Source organism: Oncorhynchus clarkii, chromosome 10 (genome assembly GCF_045791955.1).
Source record: "Oncorhynchus clarkii lewisi isolate Uvic-CL-2024 chromosome 10, UVic_Ocla_1.0, whole genome shotgun sequence".
NCBI classification, from domain to species: domain Eukaryota; kingdom Metazoa; phylum Chordata; class Actinopteri; order Salmoniformes; family Salmonidae; genus Oncorhynchus; species Oncorhynchus clarkii.
In genome coordinates this window covers 40,568,387-40,580,494 of record NC_092156.1, presented here as the reverse complement: position 1 = coordinate 40,580,494, position 12,108 = coordinate 40,568,387, and the positions used below count along the sequence as shown (strand labels likewise).

General features: G+C 42.8%; 1 protein-coding gene across 1 annotated transcript in view; it reads left to right on the top strand.

Annotated features, from left to right (window-relative positions):
* The window catches only part of LOC139418470 (roundabout homolog 2-like), a 120,204-nt gene extending 116,756 nt beyond the window's left edge, over positions 1-3,448 (top strand). Inside the window, exons 25-27 of the mRNA XM_071167941.1 lie at positions 809-973; positions 1,172-1,435; positions 1,900-3,448. Of these exons, the coding sequence (XP_071024042.1) occupies positions 809-973; positions 1,172-1,435; positions 1,900-1,901 (431 nt within the window). The 3' untranslated portion in view covers positions 1,902-3,448. The remainder of the gene's footprint in view (positions 1-808; positions 974-1,171; positions 1,436-1,899) is intronic.
* The last annotated feature ends 8,660 nt before the right edge of the window (positions 3,449-12,108 follow it).

The window sequence follows — 12,108 nt, the reverse complement described above, 5'->3', positions numbered from 1 at the left end:
ATAAAAACAAAGTGAATGAGTTGGGGAGAAGGGACAAGGTGAGGCGACTTCAGATCCAGAGGGCAAGATTGATGTTATTTTGTCGACCCCTAGTCTGTGTGGTGAAGGAGAGTGAGACCACGGTTCAGTCCTAGTCAGTTTTCTGGGAGATGATGGAACATTAAGGCATGCTAGCTGAGACACAAGGGACTCTCTGCTGATATACAGTATGTGCTGTTTCTGTGATAAAGTTGATGGTGTGCAGTAATCTGCTGTGTTACCTCTGTGGGGAGAAGGCTATGCTAGATCAGCTTATCTCTACAAAGGTCTCTCCTCTGTCTCCTCTCCCCCAGAGACCGGGCCAACACACACAGATTGAAAAGGCCAATGCATTTAGGATGGGAGCCAGTAATTACAACCACGTCTTATCCTTTAGCTTGAATTGTCAAGATGTGAGAGTAGTTTATCCGTACTGCCCACACCAACAATCTTATCTAGGAAAGTTTATTGCAGTGATGTCCCCCCTCTTACATCAGCTGATGTCACAAAGTGCTATACAGAAACTCAGCCTAAAACGCCAAACAGCAAGCAATGTAGGTATAGAAGCATCTCCTCTCTTCCTGTCCTCAGTTCATTTGATTTACAAAGTAGTATTTTTTCATACTCATGTTCATTTTAGTACTTTCACTGCATAATTTCTAATATAGAGCTTATCAGTGCAAAAGCTGTGATAAGTCATTGATTGCAAATCTAAACTGATTAGCTATGTTGTGCATCTCTCTAAATCACTGTGCCCGTGTCCCTGTGCTCTCTCCTTCACCCCATGTAGGTAAAGGGTACTCCCAGCGGGGTCGGCCAGGTAGCTCAGGCTCCACAGAGAGCAGTGCTCTGGGCACACAGAGCCTCGGTCACCAGAAGGCCACGCACACTGGACGCAAACCCCGGGCAGAAACTGTTGGGACGCTGCCCAGACGGAGAGACACCCCCACAGATGGTAAGACGTGGGGGGGGGGGGGGGGATGAGGAAGGTGGATAGGAACTTCTTTGTTGACTGTGGTTGTTAACGAGCTTATTAGCCATACTGATCCCTATGATATGACCCACTGGTCCATCCTTGATTACAAAGTCTGTGTATTACCCCAAAGGTTGATGGCAGTGTTAATCTGAGCCTCTTGTCATCCTTTCTCCTCAGCAGCCTCTCCTGCCCCAGAGCAGGTCAACAGTGTGGGGGCCAGGCTGCATGGTTCATGGGCGGCCGGAGGCTCAGACCCCCCTGAGGAGTGTATGGTCTCCACGCTGGAGCGGCAGCACATGGCCTCCTGGAGCGGCACACCCGCCAACATGGGCACCCTGGGCAGGGCCCGCCACAGGGCTGGGGCTGGCATTGACCACCCACACAACAGCCACAATGGCCACCCGCCTCCCAACAGCACCGAGCAGAACTACGGAGAACGATGTACGTATCTAGCTTCTCCTGACTAATATGTACACAGCGGCAATTTGTTTAAGAGAGCGAGGGAAACGCAGAGCTGTAAATGTGATGTACAGACACACAGACACGTGTCACAGTGTTCTTTTTACAGTGTTACTTTCATCCTTCCTTCCAATATAATATTCTGTATGTCACTTGCCCCTCCTGTTTCATGTCACAAGATGTACAGGAAATGACTCTACATTAATGAAGTAAAATCACTACAGTTAAGCTATTGACTCATGAAAGTGAAAGGACTTATTTTCAGTTTTTCTCTTGTTTTGCTTCGCTATGCAAGCCAAAATCTGACATTGAAGTTGTCTCTTTTACTTGTAATTTTACATTGTGAGTTTATGGACTTGTGGTGCCACATTAAGTGAGGAATTTGTGATAAATGATCACCTGAGATTGACTCTTTGATTTCGGATCTCTGTGTCTTCCTCTTGCAGAGTCTTTGTGATGAGTCGAACCCTCCAGTGCTGCCTGTCTATAAGTGCAATGAGATTTCCTCTCTCCAAATGCTACAGGACGGAGGATGAAGAAATGTCAGGAAGTGGAAAGAGTGCGAGGGAAACGCAGAGCTGTAAATGTGATGTACAGACACACAGACACGTGTCACAGTGTTCTTTTTACAGTGTTACTTTCATCCTTCCTTCCAATATAATATTCTGTATGTCACTTGCCCCTCCTGTTTCATGTCACAAAATGTACAGTAAGTCACTCTACATTAATGAAGTAAAATCACTACAGTTAAGCTATTGACTCATGAAAGTGAAAGGACTTGCATTTCTTTGTAAATAGGTTTTGTATTTTCAGTTTTTCTCTTGTTTTGCTTCGCTATGCAAGCCAAAATCTGACATTGAAGTTGTCTCTTTTACTTGTAATTTTACATTGTGAGTTGATGGACGTGTGGTGCCACATTCGTTTTTCATAAATGCTTGAAATAATGATTTCATTTTGATGAAACTACTGTATTGTTTACTTTGCACAGAGCGTTGGGTGATAATAAGCACAAAGTCATCAGCTGAGCTGAAAGAAGAATGAAGCGGAGGAGTGTCTATAATAGAACCTAATAGATAATATATGACAGAACATGCTTTTCAGAGACACAGATGTATTGAGAGATATAATGTTTAAAAAAAAATGGCCACATAGAAAACGTTAAGATATGATGTTTTTTTTTCTTCTTGTTCAAATCTGCGGTGGTTTGTGAGGATGATCTGGCCAGTGTGCATTGTACTGCTTGGCAGTCTGTTTCCCATACAGTATATTCCCATGACAGTGAGACAGCGGTACTTGGATTCCAAAAATGAATGACTGTTCAGAATAATCGATAAAAGGTGAATCCATCTACGTGTAACATTTAAAGCGTAGATGCAAAGGGCAGAGGCAAAGGGCGGCAGCTAGTTGTTGATAGGGAGGCGTTGGGCCAACAGAGCGCCACTCAGGTGTGTGGTCAGGTGGGGACAGCTGTGTGCACAGATGGACTCTGTCAGTGTTGCCCATGGGAACAAAGTGAGATAAAGAGATGTTGGCCTTGAGACGACTAGCTAATCCCAGACTGGGTTTTCATAGCTGTCAGTGACTGGTAAACATGATTAACAACTATATGCAATTAGATTCAAATAATACACCCATCATAGATATGATGGCCGTCTGTTTTAATCCTACTGGTGCAGTATAATGTGGCCCCTATCTACGACCCTGGCAACACACTGGTGACACTCATCAGGGTTAGTGAGGAATAGTGAGCCCCTCGCTTAATCAGCATATCCTCAACGCTGTAACCAGTCACGGAGGGCAGCTGGTTGCTAGCTTCACAATGCAGTGTTTTGATTCACTTCTTTGTTCTTTTCTGGTTGTTCTTTGTATTGGCTTCACCTGTAAAGACTCTGTACCTGCCAGATCCGGTCTGCCCTCAGAAATACTCAGGCACGTACAGTGTGGCCGTTCATTTTTCAACCCTACGATGCAAATAAAACGTGTATGTGGAATCAACCATGAGTCTCTGTGCTGTGCAATATGAGTTGATGGTGCAAAGCATTCTCCTCATGTGAGAAATGTTAACTGATTTCCCCCATTAGGGCATTATGTGCATACACTCATAAGTTGCACGTTAGCAGAATACACACTTAACAGAATCAGAGACGAGGTGCACATGAAGAACGATACTCGGTCTCCCTCTCTCAAGCGTCTCCGTGTTAAATCAGTCTTAGTCAGAGCTAATGGGAAAATAAAAGAACGGTGACAACTTTTTGATGCATCTATCCCTTCAGTCTCCCCTCCCTGTTCCTGCACCAGAACACATTTACTTACTGGAGGAAATGTCAATCATCCATTTACCAAGACAACACAGGTTGAACACTCAGAGGCTGATCAGCCATAACACAGCTCTAGCATTGGCAATTTGGGGATATCAGGATACAACGACAGATGGTGAAGATGACGACGATGATTTTCCGTCGTCTTTATGGACTTTTGTAAATGCATGTAAATTCAGTGATGATTACATTTCAGACATTTCGTCCATTCAGACCATACAGAAATGCAATTGTATTGATTTTAAGAGTTATGGTGGCTTTTCCTGGGGAATCCATGCCTTTCATCTCCATTCTTCATATACTGTACTCACTACACCTAATGAAACAACTGCTGTATGAGATCACTTTAGTACTGCAAATGTTCAAACCACTGTTGGCTCCAGCCTCTGTCACATACATCTCCCTGGGCTAAGCTTGGCTGGTCTTACTGGCCAATCAGAGAGCAACACAACTCTGATGACAGATATGGAAGGAATAATGTATCACTTATAAAAGAAAACATGAAAGAAAAACACATTCAAAAAAATGTGGTTTTCAAATTGGTTTTGTTGTTGCAAGTTTCACGAGTCAGACGTGGTTTTTAGATATGTGTGAAGTTTCACCTGTACATTTTTCAAGTGTTTTTCCTTCTTGAAAAAAATCCCCATGTGACATTTCTTGCCCACATGTTTATTTTTCACATGTTTATTTTCACTACTTCCAGCTACATCTTGTCTCGCATCCAGGGACCGACCATTACCAGCTGTGCTTGGGATGCAGTGTGCTATGTTGCTGGAATGAATATACCAAAACGTTCTACTGGAAAAGAGGCAGAGAAAGCAACGGCCAGGGTAACATAACCAAAGATAAGGAAAATTGCAGGAAAGAGGGAGGAGTTTTATTTAATCGTGTTATACACTACCAGTCGAAGGTTTTAGAACACCTACTCAGGGTTTTTCTTTATTTTCTTTGTCGATCGGGCAGAAAAAGTGAACGTTATCGATCCAAAAAGGACAATGTTGGAATTGAATTCAATAAAAGAAAAGCTGTGAATTGGAGAGTTGGAAATAAAGAGAAGGGAGGGACAGAAAAGTCAAGTTTGAGAACGATTTGGTGAAGTTGTAAAAGAGGATGATAGCAGGCTATGTTATGTGTGATGATTGTGAGGCGCTATACAAATTCAACAGTCCCAAGACGGGGACTTGAAAAAGGCCTATGGCATGTCAAGGGAACTGTAGCCTACTGTTCAGATGGGTTCAACGGAAACAGAAATCTGGACACTATAGACTGTAGGTCTAGAACTTCTTAATATTAACCCTTAATATTAACTCTTGCAGAATTAATACATTTTCTTGCAGTAAAATGATACACCAAATGATATGCTACATTTTTACTCGGGTGCAAGAGTGGAGAAATAGGACTTATGACTTTCAGCATCTTGAGAGAATGTGAATGTGCAGTTAGATATCATCTGTTGAGGTGCTATCTTTATCAGCATCATGAAAGCTGCTAGTATTTCAACCACATCAGCCAAACTGAAATCATATCAGAAACATGTTGGGTCATTTTCACAGATTTTATTTATTTGCAACCGGTCAAACTGATGTAATTTGGAAATTTGGCAAAGGAAATCTTTATCACATACAATGAGTGTACAAAACCTGACGAACACCTTCTTTTTTCATGACATAGACTGACCAGGTGAATCCAGGTGAAAGCTATGATCCCTTCTTGATGTCACTTGTTAAATCCACTAAAATCAGTGTAGATGAAGGGGAGGAGACAGGTTAAATAATTATTTGTAAGACTTGAGACAATTGAGACATGGATTGTGTATGTGTGCCATTCAGAGGGTGAATGGGCAAGACAAAATATTTAAGTGCCTTTGAACAGGGTATGGTAGTAGGTGCAAGGCACACCGGTTTGTGTCAAGAACGGCAACACTGCTGGATTTTTCACGCTCAAAAGTTTCCCATGTGTATCAAGAATGGTCCACTACCCAAAGGACAACTTGACACAACTGTGGGAAGCATTGAAGTCCACATGGGCCAGCATCCTTGTGGAACGCTTTCAACACCTATTAGAGTCCATGCCCCGACGAATTGAGGCTGTTCTGAGATCGGGTGTGCAACTCAATATTAGGACGGTGTTCTTAATGTTTTGTACAGTCAGCGTATAGTCGGGCAGTTGCGGATGGGTTATTAGCAATTGTGGGCGAGGGCTGGTGAACAAACAGCTGAGCAGCGCACCACTTATGTGCGGACAAAACCTTTGAAATATGATTCCATGGAGCCATAACCGTGGAGCTAGAACAGCTCATTCATGACTCATGACATTTGGCTAATTGGAAAGTTTCAACAGTATGCTTGTGTGATGTAATTACATGGGAGACACAGGAGACCACGGATGGAGAGCATGGAGGTCCCAGTCTACAACACTACTACCCCCAGGCGGAGGGGCTGAGTAAAGACTTGGGGTCCTCTGACCTTCAGCTCCCTCAGTGGCCAATTTGTTTCTGTCGCCGTCTCCCATCCTCATTATTCATCTCCCCCTGTACTGGAGTAGGCACTTTCCTTGGTGTCTCTGACATGTACCAACAAGACCTTTTCTATGTCTCTGTGACGCAGGGCATTTCAGTTTATGAAATATAGGCAATATATTAGCATGTCAATGTTGTGTTGTGTGACCCAAAGACTCATTACCTGTGCACTGTCACCATCATTGTGTGCCATTATACAATACAGATGTCCTTGTATAATGGCCCATACAAGTACCCTGAGTACACAAAACATTAAGAACACCTGCTGTTTCCTTGGCATAGAGTAGACTGACCAGGTGAATCCAGGTGAAAGTTATGATCCCTTATTAATGTCACTTGTTAAATCCACTTCAATCAGTGTAGATGAGACAATTGAGACATGTGTGCGATTCAGAGGGTGAATGGGCAAGAAAAAATATTTAAGTGCCTTTGAACAGGGTATGGTAGTAGGTGCCAGGCACACCGGTTTGTGTCAAGAACGGCAACGCTGCTGGGTTTTTCATGCTCAACATTTTCCAGTGTTAAATCACGAATGGTCCACCACCCAAAGGGCATCCAGCCATCTTGACACAACTGTGGGTAGCATTGGAGTCCACATGAGCGAGCATCCCTGTGGAACGCTTTCGAAGACCTTGTAGTGTCCATGCCCTGATGAATTGGGGCTGTTCTGAGGGCAAAGGAAGGGGCGGGTGTACAATGTGTACAATGTTTTGTACACTCAGTGTATGGTCGGGCAGTTGCGTATGGGTTATTAGCGATTGTGGGCAGGTGCGAGTGAACAAACAGCAGTCCCGTGCACCAATAACGTGTGGAGTCGTGGCCTTGGAGCTGGGTGGGGGGGGGGGGGTGGGGGGGGGGGGGGGGGTGGGGGTCTACTCAGTGTACGTTGTAGTTGAAGGACTGTACTATGAAAACATACGGTATCAGACAGAGGCTTCTCCACAGTATTTCTGTGTGTAGGAAACAAACTGTAGATGTGTGCGATGATAAAGTGTTGTCGCCCTACTGGGGTGACAGCCTTCAATTTCACTCTTTCAGCCACACACCATTCTCCAACGTTTAAATAGCCTTGGTTGTCAAGGACTGCCCTTTGTTAAGAGAGGGGGGAGAGAGCGCTAGGAAAACATTCTGAAATTGGAAATGAAAACAAGGAAACATACACACAAAGAATAACATGGAGCAGAAAGACATCACAGACCGATATACAGTATCACTTAAACCTCTCTCACATTTTTGCTGATTTTTTTCCCATGTCATTTCAGCTCATAAATAAACTAATTTCTGAGACATCTCATGTAATGTAGAGTTAACTGTCACTACTCCAGCCAAACTCTCGGACTTCTGCTTAATTAGGCAATAAGGCATAAGAACCCAGGAATTATTGCGTGAATAGCTCCCGAGGCGAAGCCAAGGACCAGGGAAACGGCCCTTAGGAGGGTGTTATTCTCAATAATTCCTGGGTTCGAGGACCTTATTGCTTTTATAAAATAGTTACCAACATACACAAAAAAAAATCAACAACATGTTTTCATTAAAAACGTATTGAGTAAAATTGTTTTATTTCACCCCTCCACTATACAAAATAGCCCGGGCAAAAGCCTGCCATTAGTTCTGTGATTCTGAAGCCAAAATGTGTAGGGTCTATCTGCGGACCGCGGCTACTACATGCCGCGCCGACTAAGCGCCACTTCCAGGACTGGTGCCAAAATGAATCAGTTGGACTGGCATTTGATTGTGTTTTATTTCATTGGTTTTATTGTAAAGATGTATAATTTAACTGTAAACATGTATTGTCTTTTAACCTTTTATTGCAGTGGGCTAAATCAGGGTCACATAGAGTTTCTTGGTAGTCTTCAACAAATCTACTTTGAAACAAAAGTATACACCTCACATACATGGTTATGCGCTTAAATAAAAGATGACACCTGTACCATGTGAGATATAGAGTTGAAATGTATTGCATTTTGAGTTTGCAATGCAATATTACACTTAATAAACATCACAGAAGACTGAAATATAACAAAACTGTTGGAAATAGAAACATTGGATTTTTGACGTTAAAAAAAGACAAGTTTATTAATTATGAATGAATATGAATGAATATGAATGAATATTAACATCCCACCCATTAACATACTACCCATCCCACCCACTAACATCCCACCCATTAACATCCTACCCATCCCACCCACTAGGTCATTTGACTGTAGGAAAGGGCTACTGGGGCATGAATACAACCAGTCAAGATTTTTTCACCTGATTGTCAAACATATCACTTCAAAAAGAGGGTTACCTTCACACTTTCATTCAAAATAATTCCAGCATCTTAACGTCCTAACAGTGCATTGTGCACCCGCCAACTTCCCTTCAATTCGCAACTGACTGAAACTATATCACCGGAGAAAGTCCTGTTCCTGTGTCAACCTCGAGCCCGCCCTAACATACCTCTTAGCCCGTCTGAATAAAATATTTAAATATTGATCATTTATTTGACAGAAAGCGCAGACAGAAAGACACATCAATCTCAGAAGACTGGTTGCATCACCGCCTGGTATGGCAACTGCTCGGCATCTAACCGTAAGGCGCTACAGAGGGTAGTGCGTACCGCCTAGTACATCACTGGGGCCAAGCTTCCTGACCAGGATTTATATACTAGGCGATGTCAGAGGAAGGCCCAAAAAATTGTCAAAGACTACAGTCACTCAAGTCATAGTTTGTTCTCTCAGCTACCGCATGGAAAGCAGTACCAGAGTGACAAGTCTAGGACAAAAAGGCTCCTTAACAGCTTCTACCCCCAAGCCATAAGACTGCTGAACAACTAATCAAATGGCCATCGGATTATTTACATTGACCCGCCCCTCTCACCACTTTATTTTTACACTGCTGCTGTTTATTATCTATGCACAGTCACTTTACTCCTACCTACATGTATAAAATAACTCGACCAACCTGTACCCCCCGTACATTGACTCGGTACCGGTAGCCCCTGTATATATACAGTGCCTTGCGAAAGTATTCGGCCCCCTTGAACTTTGCGACCTTTTGCCACATTTCAGGCTTCAAAAGGCACTTTTGTGAAGAATCAACAACAAGTGGGACACAATCATGAAGTGGAACGACATTTATTGGATATTTCAAACTTTTTTAACAAATCAAAAACTGAAAAATTGGGCGTGCAAAATGATTCAGCCCCCTTAAGTTAATACTTTGTAGCGCCACCTTTTTCTGCGATTACAGCTGTAAGTCGCTTGGGGTATGTCTCTATCAGTTTTGCACATCGAGAGACTGAAATTTTTTCCCATTCCTCCTTGCAAAACAGCTCGAGCTCAGTGAGGTTGGATGGAGAGCATTTGTGAACAGCAGTTCAGTTCTTTCCACAGATTCTCGATTGGATTCAGGTCTGGACTTTGACTTGGCCATTCTAACACCTGGATATGTTTATTTTTGAACCATTCCATTGTAGATTTTGCTTTATGTTTTGGATCATTGTCTTGTTGGAAGACAAATCTCCGTCCCAGTCTCAGGTCTTTTGCAGACTCCATCAGGTTTTCTTCCAGAATGGTCCTGTATTTGGCTCCATCCATCTTCCCATCAATTTTAACCATCTTCCCTGTCCCTGCTGAAGAAAAGCAGGCCCAAACCATGATGCTGCCACCACCATGTTTGACAGTGGGGATGGTGTGTTCAGGGTGATGAGCTGTGTTGCTTTTACGCCAAACATAACGTTTTGCATTGTTGCCAAAAAGTTCAATTTTGGTTTCATCTGACCAGAGCACCTTCTTCCACATGTTTGGTGTGTCTCCCAGGTGGCTTGTGGCAAACTTTAAACAACACTTTTTATGGATATCTTTAAGAAATGGCTTTCTTCTTGCCACTCTTCCATAAAGGCCATATTGCTAGGGACGGGGGGAAAGTAACACCAATCAAGCCCCCGAGGACTGGAGTTGCCCAGGCTTGTTCTGGAATCAAGTGCGCGATGGGACGCGACAGGATCAACAGTCCACAGGAACGACAGTAGAGGAATAGTTATAAACGTAGTTTTTTGGGGGTGGGGGGGTAGAAATATGTAATGTGTGGAGCATTTCAGAAAAAAAATAAAACTGTGTGAAGGCCTAATATAGTTTACTTAATAAAAAAATATTTAAAAAATGAAATTACTCTTCTGTCGGCTCGCGCCTTGCTCCAGTTGTAGCCATGACCACTACTTTACCTCAGATACCATGACCACTACTTTACCTCAGATGCCATGACCACTACTTTACCTCAGATGCCATGACCACTACTTTACCTCAGATGCCATGACCACTACTTTACCTCAGATGCCAACATACTGTATGTCACTAAATGATGATGCCTTCAAGAGAGGAATAGAGTTCATCTGACTCTGGGTATTTAGAAGGGCTGCCTTCATTGCCAAAATCTCGTAATGTGGTTGTTATCAGCTGTGTGTACAGGGCAGGCAATTGTCTCATGAACGTATGGCTACTCTTCGTATGGCTACTATTTCTGCGTGTAAGAATTAGCATGGGACGGGAGTGATTTTTATCAGGACGGAACATGAAAGTTCCGAGGTTATAGAACTGTTGCGGATCAGGACAGAATGGGAAAATATTTGACAGGACAATAGGGGACAAGAATCTATTTTCACTCCCATGTCAAGCTCTAGGGCCATGTCCCCTAAGGTCGGCCCGTAACTCCCGGCCCTAGTCACTGCATGTCGTGACCACTGCCATTGAAGCTGCTGGCTTGCTAGGAAACCGGTACACAGTGTCACTGCTTTCCCGCAGTTACCAATTTTATTTGTTACATGCCCAGAATACAACAGGTGTAGACCTAACTGGAAATGCTTACTTACAAGCCCTTTCTCAACAACAATGCAGAGTTATAAAAAATAGTAACACAATAAAATAGAAATAACGAGGCTAATACGGTGAGGGTAGTACCACGCAAGTTGGGTTGGCTACACTAGCTACCTAGCTACTTCCCTCGCCGTAATGTTAACAGAACTGCGGGAAAGCAGTGCTCACCAGGCGGAGGGCGAAAGACACTGTGTACCGTGTCCTACCTAGTTAGCAAGCTAGCTACTTCCCTCGCCGTAACCTGTGGTGTAAGGTACTTAAGTAAAAAATACTTTAAAGTACTACTTAAGTAATAATTTGTATCTGTACTTTACTTTATTATTTCGATTTTTTACAACTTTGACTTTTACTCCACTGCATTCCTAAAAAATATGTAATTTTTACTCCCATACATTTTCCGTGACACCAAAAAGTACTCGTTGCATTTCAAATGCTCTGGCAGGGAAGAATTATTGTCCAATTAAATATCAATATAACGCATTGTCATCCCTACTGTCTCTGATCTGGCAGACTTACTAAACACAAATGGTGCATTTGTAAATTATGTCTGAGTGTTGGAATGTGCCCGTCTGAATAAATAAAAAATTAAAAAAGATAATCGTGTCATCTGGTTTGCTTAATATTTGTACGTTGTACTTTTACTCAAGTATGACAATTTAGTACTTTTTCCACTACTGTACTTAAGTACATTTAAAACCAGATACTTTTAGACTTTTACTCAAATTGTATTTTACTGTAGGACTTTTAATTTGACTTAAGTCATTTTCTGTTAAGGTGTCATTTACTGATAATGGAATACTTTTTCCACCACTAGCCTTAACGTTAACAGAACTGTGGGAAAGCAGTGGGCAAAGTACAGACAGGGGCAAAGATCAGTATGTACCGGTGTCCTAGCTAGCTACTTCGCTAGCCATAACATTCTGGGAAAGCTTACCTTATCAGACGGACCACCCTGCACTG